Source organism: Ahaetulla prasina, chromosome 7 (genome assembly GCF_028640845.1).
Source record: "Ahaetulla prasina isolate Xishuangbanna chromosome 7, ASM2864084v1, whole genome shotgun sequence".
NCBI classification, from domain to species: Eukaryota; Metazoa; Chordata; class Lepidosauria; order Squamata; family Colubridae; genus Ahaetulla; species Ahaetulla prasina.
In genome coordinates this window covers 480,202-502,816 of record NC_080545.1, presented here as the reverse complement: position 1 = coordinate 502,816, position 22,615 = coordinate 480,202, and the positions used below count along the sequence as shown (strand labels likewise).

General features: G+C 42.1%; 1 protein-coding gene across 4 annotated transcripts in view; it reads left to right on the top strand.

The window, feature by feature from the left end:
• Positions 1-22,615, top strand: part of SEMA3A (semaphorin 3A) — a 174,036-nt gene that overhangs the window by 90,351 nt on the left and 61,070 nt on the right. For all 4 annotated transcript variants that reach the window (XM_058190464.1, XM_058190462.1, XM_058190461.1 and 1 more), the window contains one exon: positions 6,773-6,892. In XM_058190464.1, the coding sequence (XP_058046447.1) occupies positions 6,773-6,892 (120 nt within the window). The remainder of the gene's footprint in view (positions 1-6,772; positions 6,893-22,615) is intronic.

Here is a 22,615-nt window from a genome sequence, read left to right as displayed (position 1 = left end):
ACCATTGGATAGGTCACTTGGCAGAGACCAGTGTCCGGTGGACGTTGGCCTAAAGCGTTGTGCTATTCCCCTAGCAAAGACTCATCCGATATCCCATTGTTAACAATCATACACAACACCAGATTTCTTTTCAAGGGCCAAACTTTAGTTCAAGTTGCTCATTGCAGTCACCTAAGATTTAGGCAATCATGGATTATTAAATGAACCTTATTATCTGGATTCACACAATATAATAAGCCAAAACTGCAGTTATGCAGTTGCTTTCTTGTAATTTAATTTCTTTGATTTCAATAGAAATCTCTCTTTCTCTCTGGAGAGTGTGTATCACAGGTAATTTCTAGCTTTGTGACATGATACTGAGTTAAGCTCATTTGATTTATCTGTAAATTGAAATGTTGGACATCAAAGTTATAAATTATTATCTCTGTTACATAAGTCTTTGTGGATTAACTCCTGTATATATTTTCTGTTTCTCCCTTTATCTGAGAGAATTTAAAATGGACAGGGTCTTGTACAATTCTTAGAAAGAAAAATCTCCCCATAAGGTCTTTTGTGTCAAGAAATCAGAAAGATAAACCTGAGTGGCTTTGCTCTAGAAACACTTAAAAAAGATGGGGGGGGGAGATATATATATATATATATATAGAGAGAGAGAGAGAGAGAGCATCACTTAAAATGAGAGGTGTCAGACTCCAAAAATATACCTCCTCAAGTCGTCGTCCCCCCCACATCAGCTTCACTCCAAAAATTCCCAGGAGCTTCTGTGAGGCAAGAAGGAAGTTCTGGTTTTTGTTACTTCCTCTTCCACACCCTCCAGTGGCCCCGGGTGCAATTTGCTTCCCCAGAGCCCTTGAATGGCCTGTTTGAGAAGCTTCTCCGTCTCAACTCTTGCCCTTTCTGGAGATTCCCCCTGTACCTGTACCTGTGAATGAATCTCTTCTCCTCCTCAGGCACTCTTTTTTTTTCTCTTTTTTTCTTTTTTTTGCTTCTTTGGGAAAAATTTCCTCCAATATATTTAGTCAGCACTAAATATATGCTATGAATGTTGCCATATATTTACTGAATCTATTATTTGGGATTCGGTCTTTGATTTTACAATGCTGGGTTCTTTGGCAGTTTTAAGGTACTGTGTTCTTGTTCATTTTAATTTCTTGTTGAATATTGGTTATTGTAGACATTTTAGCCTTATTTAATGATATTTCAACCCTCCAGCATCTTTTAATTCCATCCATCCAGCTATCTAGATATCTATCCATCCTTTTGATGGCATATTAACTTATCCTCAAAGATAACAACATTCTTGAATTGAGTTATCACTTTATAACCAACTGTTTAACAATCATTTGAAGTTACAAATCACAAAAAGTTACAACTTATCTTTGAAGTTGCAGTTGCCTCAGACACCTCATGCAATTATGAAGTTACATTTTGGGTGCTTGGGAGGCAGCTGGCATTTACCACAGGTTGCAGCATCCCTCAGTTGCACGAAGGGCCCTCACTCAAAGCCAGCCTTGCCTCAGGTATCCTGCTGCATTTCAAAATTCTGTGCTTGTCATGCACATTGGCTGTCTGCATCTGTATACATAGGCATTGCCCTTTGGGCCAGCATTTTGCATATTTCAACCTCTCTGTACCGCTGGCCCTGGTTTTCCCATTAAGGACAAATATCCTGTTTCCTTGAGGATAAGGCAGCAACAGTTGGGGAAACCCAGTTTGAGACAGGCTGAGCCGTTCCAGGCTGACGGCCAAGAACATGAGTGGATACTTTACACTAAAGCTGACATGCCTTGTCCCGATTATTGAGAATAATTTTGAATGCCAAATTTCACAGCTAAGACATGCCTAAATATTGTCGTGGCAGTGTTTGATGGAGGGAAAGGAAGAATGCTAATAAATTGGCAGAGTCTTGGCAATATCTTAATGAAATATCTGCCTACTGGGTGGCTTTCATATAGCACTTGGCAATCGCGTAACAAATGCAAACTTAATTAGGTTTAATACCCATCTGCATTTAAAGGGTTATTGTACCCATGTAAAAAATGTAAAAAAATGATAATAATTTGGCAACTCAGGTTAAAGTTGATTTAACCAAATCCTCCTTTCAATCGACTCTTCTAACTGGACTACTGAATCAACTTGTTTCATTGAATGAAACTGAATCGGGTGCCTGACAATTGATTAGGAAATTTTCTGTAGGTGAATCCTGTTCTTTTCACAGAACAGGAAGTAGAGAAACATTTTTCATTGATTAACTCCACAGCAATTTATATTGCAATACAAAAGGATCCTTATCTTATCCTTTTAAGATAAATCTTAAAACGAGCACTTTATAACTACAGTGCAATCATTCACAAATTCAGTTCCTGGTAGAAAGTTTGAATGCCACGGAATAGGATATGGCTACATACATCTGATGATTCCTAATAAGAATGAAACTAGGCATGTAGTAATCCTGGCGGAAAATATAACACTCTAAGAATAGTGCATTTGTTCCTCTACCCCACTGGGGCAGAAGTCATGATCATATAAAACTTCAAATATGCGCATTCGGTGCAGCAATCGGTGCAGCAGGATACCATGGTCGATGGTATCAAAACCCGCTGAGAGGTCTCATAGGACCAGGGCAGAGGAATAACCCCTATCCCTGGCCCTCCAGAGATCATCAACCAACGCGACCAAAGCCGTCTCCGTGCTATATCCGGGCCGAAAGCCGGACTGTAACGGGTCTAGATAGACAGTTTCCTCCAGGTACCAGGGTAATTGACATGCCACCACACTCTCTACAACCTTCGCCACAAAGCGAAGGTTGGAGACTGGACGATAATTTCCTAAAACAGCCGGATCCAGGGAAGGCTTCTTGAGAAGGGGTCTCACTACCGCCTCTTTCAAGGCAGCAGGGACGACCCCCTCCAACAAAGAAGCATTTATAATCCCCCAGAGCCAGCCTCGTGTCACCTCCTGTGTGGCCAGCACCAACCAGGAGGGGCACGGGTCCAGTAAACATGTGGTGGCATTCAACCTCCCCAGCAACCTGTCCATGTCCTCGGAAGCCACAGGATCAAATCCATCCCAAACAGACTCAACAAGACGGGTCTCCGACATCTCACCTGGATCCACCCAATTTTGGTCCAAACCATCCTGAAGCTGAGCGATTTTATCGTATAGATAACCACTAAACTCCACGGCACGCCCTTGTAACGGGTCATCCCGCACCTCCTGTTGAAGAAGAGAGTGGGTCACCTGAAACAGGGCGGCCGGGCGGTTATTTGCCGACGCAATGAGGGAGGAGACATAGGAACGCCTCGCTTCCCTCAGTGCCACTAGGTAGGTCCTACTAAAAGACCTAACTAGTGTCCGATCAGCTTCCGAATGGCTGGATCTCCAGACACTCTCTAGGCGTCTCCTTCAGCGTTTCATCTCCCTCAGCTCCTCAGAAAACCAAGGAGCTGGTTGAGACCTACGCCGGGTCAGAGGCCGCAAAGCCATGACACGGTCCAGAGCCCCAGCTGCGGCCAGTTCCCAAGCTGTGACTAGTTCTTCAGCCATGCCATGGGCAAGATCCTCAGGGAATGGCCCAAGCTCCGTCAGGAACCTCTCTGGGTCCATCAGGTGCCTGGGACAGAACCACCGTAGTGGTCCCGTCTCCCTGCGGTGTTGGGTGGTGGTCTGAAAGTCCAGACGAAGGAGAAAGTGATCTGACCATGACAACGGCTTAGTGACTACATCTCCCAAAACCAGATCACTCATCCACTGTCCAGAGATGAAAATCAAATCCAGTGTGCCTCCCCCGATGTGGGTAGGGCCATCCACTACTTGTGTCAGGTCCAGGGCCGTCATGGAGGCCATGAACTCCCGAGCCGACGTTGATGACATGCCGGTAGATGGCAGGTTAAAGTCCCCCATGATCATAAGTCTAGGGGTCTCAACCGCCATCCCAGCAAGCACCTCCAACAACTCGGGCAGGGCTGTTGTCACACAGCAAGGAGCCAGGTACGTGACCAACAAGCCCAACTGACCCCACTTCACAAGGAGGGATTCACAACCGGCAATCTGGGAACAGTGGTCTCCCTCGGCTCTAGACTCTCTTTTATAACAACCGCCACCCCCCCCCTCACCCCTACCTTGGGCCCTCGGTTGATGGAATGCTCGGAAACCCGGTGGGCACATTTCCCCAAGGGGCACCTCCCCTTCTGTGCCCAACCAGGTTTCCGTAATGCCCAATGCAAATTTGCATTTTCCAACCAGAATGCCCTCTAGATACGTAGAACGGATTTCACATCTAGAATCCCGGAATTCTCAATACCAGCCATGCTAGCAAGAGAATTCTGGGATCTGGTCTACTCAACCAGAAGGCAACCACGCTGTACAAGCCTGGAACTGTTCTTGTACCTCAAGTCAGTTGAAGCTATTAATATCCTTATAAATAAATTTTAAAAAACTTAACTATAAAATACAAAATCACATGGTTGATTGAAAGTGAAATGTTGGTGAGAAATTTGTGCATTGTTATTTATAGGAATATTTGTACTCAGGTATTATTGGAGATGCTCATAAGTGACAACCTATAGGCTCTGTAAAAATCTGCCTTAACCGAAACTGAACTCCTGCCCACATTGAGTTTGGTTTCCACAGACCATGAAAGGATCTCCTGGCTAATTGCATGGGGTCATTGGAATGAATTGATCTACTGTATAGTATTGCTTTGGCTAGTAAGTGGGGGAAACGCCCCTTTGAACAGATTACCATGGTGGAGGGGAAACAGTTGCCATCACTTTTTTTCATCAGTTAACCTCTGGATGCCATCCTTCAGCTCTATTAAAGCCTGTCTAAAGGAACCGCATCTATTATATTTAGTTGTTATTTGGCTGCAGTACAGCTAAAAGTTTAAGAAAAAAAACAGCAGCTGGGAATCACAGGAAAGCTATCTCATCCATGAGAGATTGAACGGAAGCTTTCAATAGTAAATAAATGCATTTAATAGTGTAAAGTTTGATCCTCTTACCAGCCCCTCTCAGGGCTTTATCGGCCCTTTCATTCCTATAATCCATAGCTGAAACAGGATGCATTGTAAAGGGGAGATATATTTTGGGTGGGGATGCATATTTTGCTGTGAAGTGTTGGCATTAACCAAGTCCAAACTGTTGACAGTAATAGAATAGCACTTATTGACGTATCTAGTGGGGGGGGGGCATTCTCATGCTGTCTAACACTGTTTGCAGTCTGCTTGACCTCGCGGTAGCTATGGAAATGGAAGGAGCCTGTGAATCACTACCTAAGAATTGGAAAGGCAGACAAGCAGCCAACGAGTCAGCTTCTCACTACAAGCAGGTGGAATTACTGTGGATTTCAGCTTTCAGGAATGAGGGCAGAATGCAGATAACAAACCAAACACCATTGATGAAAGCAAACCTTGTAAATATTTGTGTTGTCCCTTCTGAGTTGAGCTGTACGCCTAGTGTCTTGAAGGCAGATCCTGGTAATGAACTAATAGGAAAGATACTTTGCCAGTGCCTTATTTTCTGGGATGTCTGTTTTTCCCGACTTCCAAAACTTGGTTCTAGAAGATCAGGTCAGGTAGGACCTTGGTTATGGCTTATTTTTAAATGAAGTCTACATCTTTGGTTACTGTTCTTAATTATATCTTTAATCGATCTAATAACATGCTCCCCTACATAGATCACAGTGTGGGTAACTATTTTTTTCTAAAGGCCTTCAGAAGGAGGTGAAAAATAATAATGGCATTGCAATCAGAATATCATACAGGGAACACAAACTCTACTATTCCTGCCTTGATAAGGTGCCACGTGAAATCAGAGTGAGAACAGAATTGTGACGGTTATTAAAATATCTGAAAGAAGCAACAAAAACAATGTCATTCCATACATTGAACCTCCTTTCTCTGTTTGCCATCTGTGTCACTTCAGAGAAAAGCTACAAAGGTCCAATATTTGAGGAAGACGGCCTTTGCTGTGATTTCTTTACTTGAGAACGATCTATTTCTGCCTTTATATAGTTTTGGGGTTTGGAGCAAAGATGCCAAAAGAAAGCTCCACAATCTGGTTTGCAGATGTGCAGGTTTCATTTTACTTTCTTTGGGACTCACAGCTGAATATATGAATGTTTCAAAAACCTCAATTTACCTTATATGCCAAAAGATGTAGAGAGCTCTGTATGAAACATTTGTTCTATGAGCTCTCATTCTTCTATGAAAATCCCCCTTGACTGGACATTTCTCCAGTAAGAAACAGGAATCTGTGGTTTCATTACTAACTTGATCAAGGAAAAGTTGGCTCAAACTTTGTAAGCCTTCAAGTCTTCCATGTTTGTGTGCCTGGTGAACTTCATGCTGGTTGTTGGGCTGCCAGTTTTCTTAAGAGTGCCAAGGTCTTGGTGAGGTCTAAAAATCCCCTGTTCTTGTGACATTTCTAAGCAGGTGTGAGGAGTCCTATTCATTAGTCAATAGGAAATTCCCTTTCAAAATATCTTGTGTTACCATAGTTGTAAATATTCCTTATGATATTGTTTTATTTCTGTTGATGGTGTTTTTTTTAATTCAACTTGAGTTTTGTGGAGAGGGGATATAGCAGTGCCTTCAAATGATATTTAGTAAAAGTTTAATATTATATTACATTACAATATTAAAAATTAATAGTAACCATTTCTTTGATTTAGAAGGCCACCCAATTCAAAATTACTCTAGGTGACTAATGTAACTAAAAGAGAAGAGAAAGCAATCAACCTTCTGTGTTGCCTTGTGGTTTTTTCTCTGCAGAAAGAGTGTGCTAACTTCATCAAGGTCCTGAAAGCTTACAACCAGACCCATTTGTACGTCTGTGGAACTGGAGCTTTCCATCCTATGTGCACATACATTGAAGTTGGAGGACATCCTGAGGTAAGGAGGACACCTAAATTCAGTCTTATTTTTTTTCCAAGTCAATTGCTTTAGATATGATTTTGATTAATGACTGGCAAAGGTACCATCTATTTCATTGTTATTGATTCTACCAGAGTGCAATCTTGGTGGAATTGCTGAATCAGGACTGGAAAAACTCAGCTTGAATGGAAGCTCATAATACCTATTTCATTCATATAATTTGTGTTTTAACCAAAGTTCAAGGCTTTTAAGCCCCATGCAAGCAATTTAAGAATATTTATAACCTTGGCAATGAAAGTTTGTCCATGGTTGAACTACACCCATGAGACAACTTTCTTATATCGAATTTAGTGTCTGTATGTAGAACTCATTAAAAAGTTTCACCCCCAGCTGGTTTGCCAAACTATCTGTCCGTTTTCCCATTTCCGATTCACGCGTAGCTATTTCAGCGTGCTGTACGATCAAATATCTCCATCCTTTCGTGTTTTGTCCTCTTAGGAGCATAGGCAGCTCTCTGCCAGGAAGCCCCTTCCTGCCTTGGGTTTGCCTCTTTCTCTCAGCAGAGACACCAGGACAATAAGACACATGGGAAAGGATGTTCTACCACCACACTTGGGTATCGGTGTGGGGGTTCTTCAAGAGAACCTGAGACTGGTAGCACTTGTTCTTCTGCTGAGCACATTTTGGATTGATAGCATCAAACTATAACCAAATACAATGTCTCCATAGCTGTAAGGAAGGATTATGTCCAGATACATCTGGTTTATAATCTACCCAAATAACTTCTGTTATTAGACCAACTAAAAGATAACAAATATAAAAAATATGTGTAAAAAATCTTCAAGTCAAATTCAGTTCTTGGTGATTTTGTGTCCAGGTAATATTCTTGGTGACATTACAAATAATGCCTTATTGCTCTTTGTTTTTGAACTTCCCAGTCTAATTTAGAGGCCTATTAGTTGCTGGTACTTTTCCACTGCTGAAGGACTAACCAGGTTTTATCCTACTTAGGGTTTGTTTTTGTTTGTTGAGCTAAGTCAAGGAAAACTCATAGTTATCACCTATGGGGTAGTTAGCATTTTTCAATAGGCAAACTCCATCTCAACACCTGGGTTTGGTTCTGAACTCCAGAACTTAAGAAAATTAAGAGAAAACTGAAGTAGAGGATGCAGAAGATAGAGGATGAGTAGGAGCTGGGAACTAGTCTATTTCCTTTCTGATGAGGCAAGGCTGAGCAAACTGGGTCTATTTAGACAAGTAGACAACTTAGATGGTATGATGACTTTTTCCAAGAACTTGAAGGGGGCCCCACAGAGAAGTGTCTGTCACCTGGAATGCCAGAGACAGACTCAAGGGCCATAGAGACAGGAAGAAGCCTCTGGTTGTACTGAATAGAATAGAATAGAATAGAATAGAATAGAAGAGAAGAGAAGAGAAGAGAAGAGAAGAGAAGAGAAGAGAAGAGAAGAGAAGAGAAGAGAAGAGAAGAGAAGAGAATTTTTTTATTGGGCAAGTGTGACTGGACACACAAGGAATTTGTCTTGGTGCATAGGCTCTCAGGAAAATCTTCCAACCGAGATTTTCCAACCTGAGACTTCTCAGGAAGATCTTCCAACCGAGCAGTTTGGTAGCAGAGCCAATGACCAAGGCAGGCGGTGAGATCTTTGTGTGCCCAGGTAAAATCTGGGCATCCTTGATACCAATCAATAAAGTTTTAGTTGGATTTCTCCATAGAGAAAGAACTTGGTTCTGTGGCACATCCAGTTTGACTATTCTGTTTTTATACAAGATAAACAAAACGGTTCTAACAGTGTGGTGGTCAGGGGGATGCTTGCTTATCGTGACTCTCAGCTGCTTCCCACTGCTCAGTTATCCTTGGTCCTCTCAACGGAAATATCTGGTCCATTCATTTAACTTGGAATTCAAAATTAGAACTCCAGCTTCTCATTCTATTAACAAGCCACAAACAAGCTCTAGTTTATTTAACTGTCCTTATTGTCAGGGGAGTTAAACAAGAAGACAAGATGGAAAGTTTGCAAAGAATTCTTACCACTAAGTCATGAGTGTATATTGTAAGGATTAATCACAGCTCATGAAGACAGTTATGACCAAAAAAAGAAACATTTCGCCTTTCTCCCATGTAACCTTTGCAGTTATGGCTTCAAGAACAATTCAAATTCCGTATTAGTTTAATCTTTCATTTGAAGGCTTTCCATTTAATTTATGGAGCTGTTTTTCAGCTGATTGCTATGGAACAGTTACTTGCTAAGATATTAGCAGCCATCTTACGGATTTGACATTCACGATTGCAAATTAATGTTGAAAAAAAAAGAGAGAATATCATTATTCAAGTGAATAAGGCTATGCCTAATCACTTAAACATCAGATTACCGTCTGGCAGAAAAATTAACATATTAAAAGCTGTGAAGATTATTTTTCTCCATCTATATATAATTTTTTAAAAAATTATTATTTTTTAAAAGCCCTTTTTCCCTAGGACTCTTTATTTCTAGGTGTTGGCTTTTATTGTACAGGAAATACAGCATAAGTTCTTGTTACATGCTTGAATGCTTTACTTCAACACTTATTTGTTAATTATCAATTGTCCCTCACGCAAACAAACTCACCCACCCCTGAGAATGTGGCTGATGGCTGCATAAACACCATTTGGGATCTGGGAGACATGTTCATTAACTTAATTCCTTAACATGCACATCAATCATAGGTCTAGCATCTGCTAAGGTTTTTGATGGATAAGTGACAAACTGAGATCATTTGTTTTTATACTTTATGAGCATGCAAAATACACATTGTATACAACTACCATTATATTTACTGTAAAGATGTATATGGTGCTGTGCTTAAGCCCACGCTCAGCCACTCAATGGCCACTCATTCCTTCTCATGCTAAATACCCCCAGTGGGATGTTGGGTTATGTGAGAAAATTTAGAGAAAAAAGATGTCAAAGGAATGGCTTCCTTTTCTTCCCCTTCCTTCCTTCCTTCCTTCCTTCCTTCCTTCCTTCCTTCCTTCCTTCCTTCCTTCCTTCCTTCTCCTTTATCAAACTTATATAGCCACCTGAACCACAAATGTGACTCTGCACAACCTGTAATAAACAATTAAAAACAAGCCTCAAATAACTGTTTAAAACAATTCAACAAAGTTAATTAAGGTGTGAGATTGTGTAAATCCAATAAATGAATATATGAATGCTGATAATTAACCAACAATTTATAGAAATAAATATTAGAGAAGAGAAAGGGTTTTTTTTTCCCAGTCAGGAGGAATTTTTCAATACTGTACGTCAGCATTACATTATCCATGAAGATTTACCCCTATATCTTTAATTTACCTATAAGTTTTAGTTTGGAATGATTTTTTCTCTTAAGATTGGATTAAATAACTGGTGAAAAAGTTTGCAAATAATTTTTAGTACAGCACAAAAATGGTGCGAGTTTTTACTAATCCTCACTGGCCTTTTTTTCCTCGGAAATACATCTTTTAGCAGTTCCCTAATTAATTCCCTAGTTAGTTAATGCATTCCATTCATTCCCATAAATATAATAATATAATATAACAACAGAGTTGGAAGGGACCTTCGAGGACTTCTAGTCCAACCCACTGTCCAGGCAGATGGTTATCCAACATTTTCTTAAAAATTTCCAGTGTTGGAGTATTCACAACTTCTGCAGGCAAGTCGTTCCACTTATTAATTGTTAATTATTTATAATTAATTATTAATAATTATAATTATTATAATTAATAATTAACAATTAATAATTAATTGTTAATTATTAATAAATCTCTGGATCAGGTCTGGATCTTTCTAAATAGATTAGAAGTTCTATTCATCACTTCAAATATTCAATGTTTTGGAGATTAGCACCTCTGTATTAAGGGTAAAAATAAAAACAGAGCTATCCTTGCATCCGTTTTGTGCAGTTGTGTTAAGTGGCATATCTGTACGTAGCACAAGCTGTTCAAATTACACACAAGGAATGCTTTTGAAGCTTTTATATGTACTGAAACTATTTCTAGCAATGAAGCTGGGAAAGTATCATTGTGCCTGACAAGATAAATTATATGTCATTAAATGAACCCCATGACATTCATCAGCTTTGAAAAGTCTTTCACGTCCTTCAGAATTATAGATTGCTTAAGGAGAGCCGAGCTGGCATGTCTTCCCTGACGTTTCAATTTTAGTTTCAAGTAAATGATGCCAGTGTTAACTCTGCCGCTCACAAAGGACTGAAGTTGGGATATGAAAATAATAATAATAATAATAATAATAATAATAATAATAATAATAATAATAATAATAATAATAATAATAATAATAATAATAATAGATTGATGATTGCATACGAGATAAATCAAGTCTTTTTACCCCGTGGAGTTTGGGATTTTTTTAGTAGTTTCCTTTAATTTGAGGTGGAAATTCTCAGTAAAACATTTTACGATTTGGCCAACTTTTTTCAAAGAGCCTTCAGATGTTGAAAATGTCTGCATTGGCAAATGTGTATCCGGTCGATCCCGTGGTCAACAAGTGAAGAACACACCAGTCCAAACTCGTTACATAGACTAAAATGTTTTTTTTAATGAAAACAGATAAAATATTCGGTGTGACTCATCTCAGGGCTGTCCTGAGGGTGTGGTCGACAAAAAAGCCAACATGGCAGCCTCAGTGGTGCAGTTGAAGCTCTGCCTCTTTGACAATATTCAGCTCTCACCACTTCCTTTAGGTAAACCACAGTCGCCGAACAAAGAATACTCTTTAGTATCTGTCATTGTTGTCAGAGAATGCCAGGGTGGCTTTCATTCAGACACTGAAATAAGGAATAATCCTCAGAATTTAGCTGACTTGATAAAAGGGAGAAAGCCAATAAGCACCAATTCTCAAAGCATGATAAACCGTCTTGTATAAGGATCACCTGAGCCTGCTTCAGAGAGGGGACCAGCCTGGCCGAGCTCATCTCTTAGCAGAGATGGGGTGGAAGGAAAAGATGTCAATTATTCTGAAACAACGTTGGATTCTCTTATTACACCCCCAAAATAGACCCATGTTTAGCCGTGTTAGCTCTAGGAATAGTTTTGTTTTGCTTTTTTTTTTTTTACTGTGGAATAAAGTGTATCTGCCATTGTTTCCACCGCAATGGAGTGTCACTCTATACGAAAACAACCTTCGTTTTGAATATGTGTCATTTCTGAAGTGGAATCCTATATGATCATCTTTTGTGGGGGAGGGGCATGTATTACACAGGACTTCCCCATTGCTAAGAGATACTTGCAGATCATGACTACAAAGTTATGTACAGCCTCGCATAGCTGAAGGGAGGAGGAGGAGGAGGAGACACTGCCATGAAAGCAAAAATTTTGGGAGCATCTTTCCTGACAACAAACTTTATTAAAAAAAAGTTTTATCGGCTCACATCACCAGATGTGCAGAGTGACTAGACCAGTGTTTCTCAACCTTGGCTACTTGAAAATGTGTGGACTTCAACTCCCAGGATTCCCCAGCCAGCTTTGCTTTGATACAAGATTTAAATTTGGGGAAGGGAGAAAAGAGGCCGGTTGTCCAAGTCCAATTGGCATAGATTACAGGTACCTTATCAATGAAGAATTGGAAGTAAATTCATCCACAGGGATGCACTCAAGTTTCCTTGAGGGATGCACTCAAGATTCCTATGTTTTGACCATAGGTTGTGTTGAGTTGCTTGGCTTCTCGTTCTCCTGCCTCTCAGAATAAAAAAAAAATAGTTCATTCGGATGATAACTGCACAACAGAGCACAGAACTGATGATGAAAGCAATTCTTGGCGATTGTTGTAGAGAGAAACCCTTCACGTATTCTTTGCCTTCTCAGTCCTTGCTGTCTGTAAGGCACCATAGTAACCAAGAGAGAAGACATTAATCCCGTCTCACTCCTTCCTTCCCCGCTGTCTCTCTCTCTCACACACACACACACACACACAAACACACATATGCACAAACACACACATTAAAATGCAGCTAATTTTCATTTTCCTGTAAAATGTAGCAGGATGGAAGCTGCTTATCACTTGGTGGGAGAGGGACATACCATGATTCACAGCTAAATATTTACTCTGGCTATTAAAGAATGCTTAGCATTTCTTACTCTTTGTGTGGGTGTGTGCATACGTATGCCTTCTAATCAGTATCGACTCCTGGCAACTGCAGTTTTCATAGCAAGAGTTTCAGAAAGGATTTGCCCTTGCCTCCTTCCCAGGGACTGCCCCAAAATCACCCAGCCACCTTTGTGCATAAGATGGAACTAGAATTCACAGTCTCCCGGTTTCTTCACTTCTATATTCACACAGCATTCTGTGAGTACTTTATTGTGATTCCATTAGCCTAAGTGAACAGCCAGGTACAATCCCATCAGGTTTTACTGATTCATATTGATCCTTGTTGGGTTTAAACAATAATACCATATTTTCTGGTGGATGTTGCTTTACATAGTTCATAAATGATTATGTATCGATCAATATCCAGTAATCTCAATTATCATGACTGGGAAATAATGGCTGGGACATTTAGAAGAAGAGCTGAACTTTCTGGTCTAAGTGATATTTCAGAAAGGCAAAGAGCCATAAAAGCAGAGATTTTAAGTACCTCAGCATCTGTTGAGAAACAAACCTTGCCAAGTCTGGTTCCCCCAGGAAGTCCTAGGCTTATCTTGCTAGTAAGTTTCTCCCTCAGTGAGCAAATGAAAACACAAATCAAGCTGGCCTTGGCTTGATTCTTCTCTGTGAAGAAGACAGGCTGAAAGGGAGGGTGATGGATGGCATACATGCCATGCGCTTGGTATTAACTCTTCAGCCCGGCCCTTCGGCTCTTCTCCCAATGGCCCACCGGTCACAGCTGGACTGAAATCCATCTGCCTTGATCTTGTCTTTCCTCTGATTTTCTCTCCTTCCACCTTTCCCAGCATTACAGACTCCCCAGAACTCTTCAAAAATGGAATGATTTGAGCTTTCTCATCTGTGCCTTGAGTGAGAACTCTGAGCTGATCTATTCAATTATCAATTTCCTTATTTCTTGGCAAAAATAACCCCACTGAGCATAATCAAGCACTTACCTTGGACTTCAGAAAAAGAGACTGTAATAAATCCAGAGGAAAGATTAATAGGATCCTTTTATGTGAGAGGTCAATGGGAAAAGAGACTGGGGATACCAAATCAAGAAAGGGATGAAAAGCAAAACAGAAAATAATTCACTGAATTTTAATTCTCGTGCTTTGAACACATAGAGTGTAACGGTAGTATATCATTGGGGCAAAAAAGTCAAGATGGCAACCAGAAATATCTGATCAAAGCTCAGCCCTAAGCAATCAATAATCCTAGCTCATGTATTGTCTGTATTAGTGCTAAATATCAACCATTTCAAGATTATTTCCGGAAATCTAGTGCCACTTGTTGCACAACTAGATAAATTCAATGAATAATCATGCACAGTTAAAACTGAGCTATCTATTTAACAGGCTTAGTGTAAGCCATCTTAAAGCCATCTTCATGAGCCCTGTTGAAGGTTTTTTTCCCCCCCTTTTGTGCTTTCCAACTCAGACCAGGAGTACCTATTTTCAAAACTCTACATTTTAGTAAGCAGATAACTCCATTCTGAACTCTTGCAAAGGAGCTCAGTGGAAAACCTGCTGCAAATTTATAATCCATCAACCCAGTCCAGGGCTCTCTTCAGAGGCTGCTTGCTTTAGAAGAGCCCTTGCAGGGTGAAATGCTAATGATTACCTTACACCTCACCTTCAGGTTAATTCACTCAGATTGTATCAAAGTGCAGGGTAACAGTGCATGGCTCAGATACAAGATAATTACAGTACTGAAGATTACTTAGCTATTTAATGGTTACTTTTTCAATCATGTCTTTGCTCTGTGTGTTTATTGATGGAGTTAACTCTTGAATTGTTACTTATTACTGGGAAAAGCACCTACGGATACAGAATAGGGGGTACTCGATTTATGTTCGTTCTGGGATGGGAGATATTCTACAGTTTTACACTCTACAGTAGGACAGCATCATCTATGCAGGCTCACTTTGAGGTAGGGAATTTGGAGCTTTTCTTTGCTCTTTAATTGTCCTAGTCATAATTTTAAGCTTTATATTAAAGTGTTTATGTATTTCTCAACTCAAAATGGAAAGAAATTATACTACCATTCAAATACCTTTCAAGAAATTATACAGTTTGGAATAACTGTGCCCAGTGGGCAATCTGAAAATTAATGTGACTTGGGGGCTTTCTACAACCCTTGGTTATCCATCTGGTTGGTTATGCATTACTTTGATAGATGATTTACATGATTTGAATCCAGTCCTCTATTCTTTGCCCTTGCATCTTTTGGTGTGATCCCCTTGTTTAACTGCCAAGTTCCTACATATACTGTACACAATAGATTTAGTGAATCAACAGATCATATGCTGATCCCTAGGAACCACAAATATGAATTAACGTTCCTTGAAGTACCATGTTCACAACACCATTCCTTAGATGGAAGGCGTGTTATCGTACAGATCTGTAATTTCATGAAAGCCCCGTGTAACATGTTGTAAATCACAAGGGAGTCTTAGAACAGAATTACAGGAGGTTTCTGGCTTCACCTCTTCTTCTGATTTATTCCAGATAAAGAGATTCGGCCGATTAAATCTGGATGGCCGTGTTCAATTCCACAGATTAAATCAGAATGACTTTAATCAATGGAATTTGATTATGTAATCAACTCCTTAATAAAATGTGCTCAAGAGTTCTGCAAAAGATGATATAAACCAGATACATATTTTAAAAAGTGGGAAAGCATATGGCCACATAATCCAGACAGATGGCCCCCATCTTTTCTTTTCAAGGTCCTCGCTTTGATGACTCAGCCTTCACTTTTCTGGAGACTTTTTAGAGCACTCTAACTTGAGAAAAGACGAAAAGAGCAACCTGTCAGATTAATGGCAGGGACTTCCCTTTTTTCTTAGGTATTTTTAGCTGAAACCATGAAATGTCTATGTGGTTTCTTTTAGGCTTTTCAAAAGAAAAAAAAAGTATTTCAGTGTAATGATAAACAGTGCTGATTATAATCCAAAAAGCTACTCAATCACGATATCTTTTAAAAGACTTATGAATGACGCTGTTGCAGGGTGAAATATAATACCCATTTATAGCCATAAGGAAGAAGCAGTTATATAAACCAATATCATGTCTAATTCGTATATTGAATCAAATAAGCCAGATGCATTTTTTCTAGAAGTCAGTCAGAAGAATATTAAGACAATGATGTAGTATTTTTTCTTATGTAATGCAATTTCTAGGATAGAATAGTTTACTTACAGTATCAAAAATGATATTGTTAAAAAAATCACCATATCATTCTGCATAAATAAAATACTGCACAATAATAAAATACTGCAAAATAATAGATATATTATTTTGGTAATTGAGATAAATCTTGTCATGGTTTGAGCATACTTTATATGATGCAGTGATTTGTCCTAATGACAGTAATTAACCAATGGCAGCTTTAAACTATTTCTTTTTAGCTGAACTGTTTGAAGAGTTTGTTAAGCCATTTGAAAATGAAATCGGCACATGAAAATTTTTATAGGTATAGTGGCAGCACCGAAGCCGAAGAACTTTGAAAGATGTTTGCTTCGAAGTCTTTTCTGCAGGAAGGGTTTTCTGGAACGCTGACATATAGTTTTTCTCAGTGAAAGTATCATGGCTAATAACGAGATAATTATTGTTAATGAAACAGTTATGATAACTCAATGCATTGGCAATTATTTGCATGAATTATTTTAATGAGTTGATTGGTGAGTTGGTATCCATGTACAATGAATGAATGAATGAATGAATGAATGAATGAATGAATGAATGAATGAATGAATGAATGAATTTCAGATTTTGGCTTAAACTGCATTGATTGTATGGTTATATTTTGTATTCTGTCTTCTACATTTATTTTAGCTGCCTTATTAGCATAAAGGTGGGGCTTTAGATTCAATAATAAATAAATTACAGAAGTACTCAGAGGGTGAAACACATAGGTAGCTGCATAGAGGCAGATCTTAAGACAGAGATAAAGGTGTATATGAGAAAGACCCCAGCTGGGCCCCTTGTGGAAACGTCCTTATCTCTGCCACTTGCCTCCTTCCAGGGTTATTTTCTGTTTTTTAGCCCCAGGAGGGTTGCAGAATGAAAAGCTGAGAGAATTAATTTCCCTCAGCCTGTTCAGGCTGTAACTTGCCTGCGTTCTTTGCTTGATATGGATTCCAGGTCATGGATCGGTTTCCGTCATGTCCAGTTTCGCCCTGAGGAAATAAAACGGATCCTTTATTTCACAGCCAGTGTATCAGCATGAGTCTACCTCCCGTCCATTTGGGCAGTCCTAATATTTTGACTTGGGTCGAGAGTTCTTGCTCCAAAGGATCTCATGAATCATTTTTATGGGGTCTACCTTCGCTGAATGTGTTCGGTCTCGTAGGCCATGACTTATGCTTAGCTGTCTTTGAAGATGAGGCTCATTTTCTTAAGGTGTGGGTGTGAGTGGGTGGGTGTGGGTGAGTGTTGAGATAATGAGCATTAAAAAGCCCTAAGAGGAGAAAGATGAAGTCCTCCTTTGGAGTGAAGTAAATCAAAGAAGGTGACTTTTCCCAGCCACTGGGGGGGGACCACTTTCACTTTTTAAATTTTAGGCCTCCAAATATGCCCTGGTGAGTTGCATTTGGTGATGTCATCAGAGTTTTAATCTGTCCTGTTTTATTTGTTTTAGTCTGGGGAAAAGATTTACGTGTAAAGTGCCGAGTACCAAGAATTCATGTTCATACAACCAAGCTTTGCAGGAGGATTTCAAATGGCTTTGTGGTGCTTCTTTAGAATACATCAATAAAGATTAAAAAGTCAAGATGGTAGCCAGGATGGTTCCCTTGAAGCCCCGCCCCTTTTTAATGTGCATTGTGACTGCCGTAGTGACTTTTTAACAATGCCCTGAAGACCCTCCCTCTCAATAAAAGCTGCGAATTGGAGGTTTTTAATGTTTTCTGGATCAGATGGCTGGTATTGTGTTTTCTTTTATTTTGATAGTATAACCTCAAAGTTGGCTCCCAGGTAGGAGCTGCCAAACTCCAAATGACAAGAGATAGTAATAAAACAACATCTCTAAGTGTTTTGTGCCCTCTAGTGCCTGCCTGGACTTTTGCAGTCTACACTTAATTGAAAGGTAATTGGAATATAATTATCCCAAAGCAGCACTGCCAATCACAAGGCTGACATAATGCAAGAAAAATAACAATGTGATGAAACCGACACATAAGGAGGAATAAAGGAATAAAGTCCAGTCGGAGTAAGAAGACTATATAACACATTTTTATACTGCGGTATACGTTACATAATCCAACAAATTTATATGGCTGACCTTGAATTCTCATATGGGCACTTGTGTGATTTTTGTGAATTCTGTATGTATCAAAAATGTCAGACATACTAAATAGTTTTAAACAGATGTCTGAAGTGTGTCAGTAAGGCAACGCCTTGGAGACTGGAGATATTTATGGGTTCTTGCTCTTGCCTAAATAGTGATACTCAGTAAATATCACAAAGGAAACCCAAAGTGATATGTGTTTCAAAGGTGAAGATTTGACCATATTCAGTCCTGTGAGATTTCTGATAATTATTCCAGTAAATAAGCAATCTCTGTTCCACTTCAGAATCTAAGGGAGAAACAGATTTTTGGTTCTTAGACAAAAAAGAAATGACATCCTGGAAAATGACTTCATTTTCCTGTCCAATACAGTCCACTTACTAGCCAAGATCAGGCCACTATTGCTGATGACCAGGATCATAGGCCAATGGAGAGAGAACTCCATTTGGAGCAAATCTTGATAACTTTTAACTCACTTAAGGTAGGAGAGATTATGGACTAAGCAACCTTCTCCCTAACTCAAGCTCTACAATGAAAGGGTGCCTCTGATAGGACATTTGGAAACTCTGCTACATGCCCCACAACGTTTTTGCTATTGTAAAAGATCAGATTTAACAACTAACATGTTGATTTTTGAATTACTGAAATCCTTGTCCCTTCTCCTCCTCACAACAGCTTGCAGGACGAAAAGGCAGTTTAAAAAAAACCTCTTTTCGGTGAATGGCTCCCCGCTGTTTCCTTCTGTTTTTGTGTCTATCAGTTTGGCTCTGCGCATGCGCAAGATGGCGGCTTGCTAGGAGATCGGAGCCGCCGACGGGATGTTCTGCATGGGATGGCAGCGTTCAGGCGGCTGGCCGAGCTGCTTGCACCCCCTGGCCCACTTTACCACTCTCTCGGCAGCCGTGAGAGAGATCTGCGGGCCTTCTCGGTGTCACGGCTGCTGAGAACGAGGCCGGGTGGGTGAGGGCGAGTGGTGGACGGCGGCCATTTCCCTGGACGCGAGATGAGGCCGCGGCTCGTCAGCTCGTCGCTGATAGACGAGACCGCGGCTTGTTCTTCTGCTATTCAGCACTGGGCTACCCTTGGTGTGCTCACCTCCCCCCAGCCTGGTTTTTCGGGGCGATGGGGGTTGAGGGTTGTTTCCGGCTCCTCCACTGCCCTCCCTGTATGGGAGGTTCCTTGAGGACATTTTACCCCGCTCCTGCCGCGTTTGGGACCTGCGGCCTATTACATCATGCCGGCCTTCCTCAGAGGTGCTTGGCCCGGTTTCTGGAAAAGGCCCCGGATTTGAGGAGTGGTCAGGCCTTTGGCCTATGGCCAGTTTCTGGACTAATTGGAGCGTGGGGTTTGCCTGGAGAGATCTTCAGCATTGGACCATCTTGGTGGAGGGGATTGGCGCGGTGGATATTGGAGGTGTCCTGGCCTTTGTGGGCCCGCTTCTTCCATTATTATTAAGGTGCACTGTCATCGGCACTTACATGGCCTTTTGGGACTCTTTGGCCAGGATTGTTCCTATGAACTGTGGTGGAAGAGGCTTGGAGACCGATTTGAGATCTACCGGGGGACGTATCCAAAAACAGCTGTAGACATTGCTGGTGGTGGTAGAAGACCCACCTACCTCGCTTTCTTATGGATTTTAGGACTGAGCTACTTTTCCATCTTCTCCATCTTTAGCTTATTTGTCATCATGTGTCAGCCACCATTTGTCGAGTTATCGGACGATGGGTATCCATGTGAGGAACTATTGTATAATATCCTGCCATCCTGGACAATTATCATCTCCCGTCGACTTCTATCTCCTAGCGAAGTGTTATTTTTTACGATTTGTATACGCTATTCGGTACAGGAACACTTGCGCCTGCGAGGTACCCCCGCCTCGCAGGAATGGCCCGTTTTATTACCAAGGGCCGGCCTCAATGACGGGTCTTGGGACCCACAGAGGTGGCATGCGAAGAGGAAGAGCCTTTGGGGGTTTTTAGATAGGGCATTTTTAAGGGGTGGGAGGGAAAGGGCGGGTGTTGGGGGACACCCATCGGGTGGGAGTCCAGTTCCTGCGTATGCTCATAGCGGTAAGTTAATAGGTCCGAGGGTCACGGGGGAAGTTTGTGTTCCACTGGTCGAGGTTGGTCCTATTTGCACGGTATGGGGGAGGGGCAGATATGGCGGAAGTGGGGGCTCGGATCGTGTTAAGGGGGTGCGCGCTCGATGCTTGCAGGCGATCGCACACCCCGAGCCCTCAGACTTCTCCCGTTCCCCAGATGGTCAAGACCCTCAGAGCCCGGGCCTTCGGCTGATGTTGTGCAACGCACGGTCCGTGGCCAATAAGGCCCCCCTAATCTATGACCTTATCCAGGGGGTGCCGCGGACTTTATGGGTGTTACAGAGACCTGGTTGGGCGCAGAAGGGGGCGTGCCCCTGGTGCAAATGTGCCCACCGGGTTTCCGAGCATTCCATCAGCCGAGGGCCCAGGGTAGGGGTGGAGGGGTGGCGGTTGTGATTAGAGAGAGTCTAGAGCCGAGGGAGACCACTGTACCTCAGATTGCCGGGTGTGAATCCCTCTTTGTGAGGTGGGGTCATAGATGTCAGATGGGCTTGTTTGTCACGGGCTCCTTGCGGCGTGGCAGCAGCCCTGCCCGAGCTCCTGGAGGTGCTTGCTGGAGTGGCAGTGGAGACCCCCAGACTTATTGTCATGGGGGACTTTAACTTGCCATCGACCGGCCTGTCATCTTCAGCTGCTCGGGAGTTCATGGCTTCCATGACGGCCTTGGACCTGACTCAAGTAGTTGATGGCCCCACTCACAGTGGGGGTGGCACTCTGGATTTGATTTTTATCTCTGGTCAGTGGTTGAAGGATCTGGACTTGAGGGATTTAGTCATTGAGCCTTTGTCATGGTCAGATCACTTCCTCCTTCGCCTAGACTTTCTGACCGCCACTCAACACCGCAGGGAGACGGAACCAATACGTTGGTTCCGTCCCAGGCACCTGATGGACCCGGAGAGGTTTCAGACGGAGCTTGGGCCGTTTCCTGAGGGTCTGGCTCACGGCACGGCCGAGGAACTTGTCGCGGCTTGGGAAGCAGGCAGGGGCCTTGGATCGTGTCGTGCCTTTGCGGCCTCTGACCCGGCGTAGGTCTCAACCAGCTCCCTGGTACTCCGGGGAGCTGAGGGAGATGAAACGCCGGAGAAGACGCCTAGAGAGTTCCTGGAGGTCTAGTCGTTCAGAGGCTGATCGGACACTAGTTAGGTCCTATACTAGGACCTACCTAGTGGCAATGAGGGAAGCGAGACGTTGCTACGTCTCCTCCCTCATTGCGTCGGCAGATAACCGCCCGGCCGCCCTGTTTCGGGTAACTCGCTCTCTCCTTCAACAGGGAGAGCGGGATGACCCGTTGCAGGGACGTGCTGAGGAGTTTAGTGGTTATCTATACGACAAAATCGTTCAGCTTCGGGACGGTCTGGACCAAAATTGGGTAGATCCGGGTGGGATGTCTGAGAGCCGTCTTGTTGAGACTGTTTGGGATGAGTTTGACCCTGTGGCTCCCGAGGACATGGACAGGTTACTGGAAAGGCCCCGGATTTGAGGAGTGGTCAGGCCTTTGGCCTATGGCCAGTTTCTGGACTAATTGGAGCGTGGGGTTTGCCTGGAGAGATCTTCAGCATTGGACCATCTTGGTGGAGGGGATTGGCGCGGTGGATATTGGAGGTGTCCTGGCCTTTGTGGGCCCGCTTCTTCCATTATTATTAAGGTGCACTGTCATCGGCACTTACATGGCCTTTTGGGACTCTTTGGCCAGGATTGTTCCTATGAACTGTGGTGGAAGAGGCTTGGAGACCGATTTGAGATCTACCGGGGGACGTATCCAAAAACAGCTGTAGACATTGCTGGTGGTGGTAGAAGACCCACCTACCTCGCTTTCTTATGGATTTTAGGACTGAGCTACTTTTCCATCTTCTCCATCTTTAGCTTATTTGTCATCATGTGTCAGCCACCATTTGTCGAGTTATCGGACGATGGGTATCCATGTGAGGAACTATTGTATAATATCCTGCCATCCTGGACAATTATCATCTCCCGTCAACTTCTATCTCCTAGCGAAGTGTTATTTTTTACGATTTGTATACGCTATTCGGTACAGGAACTCTTGCGCCTGCGAGGTACCCCCGCCTCGCAGGAATGGCCCGTTTTATTACCAAGGGCCGGCCTCAATGACGGGTCTTGGGACCCACAGAGGTGGCATGCGAAGAGGAAGAGCCTTTGGGGGTTTTTAGATAGGGCATTTTTAAGGGGTGGGAGGGAAAGGGTGGG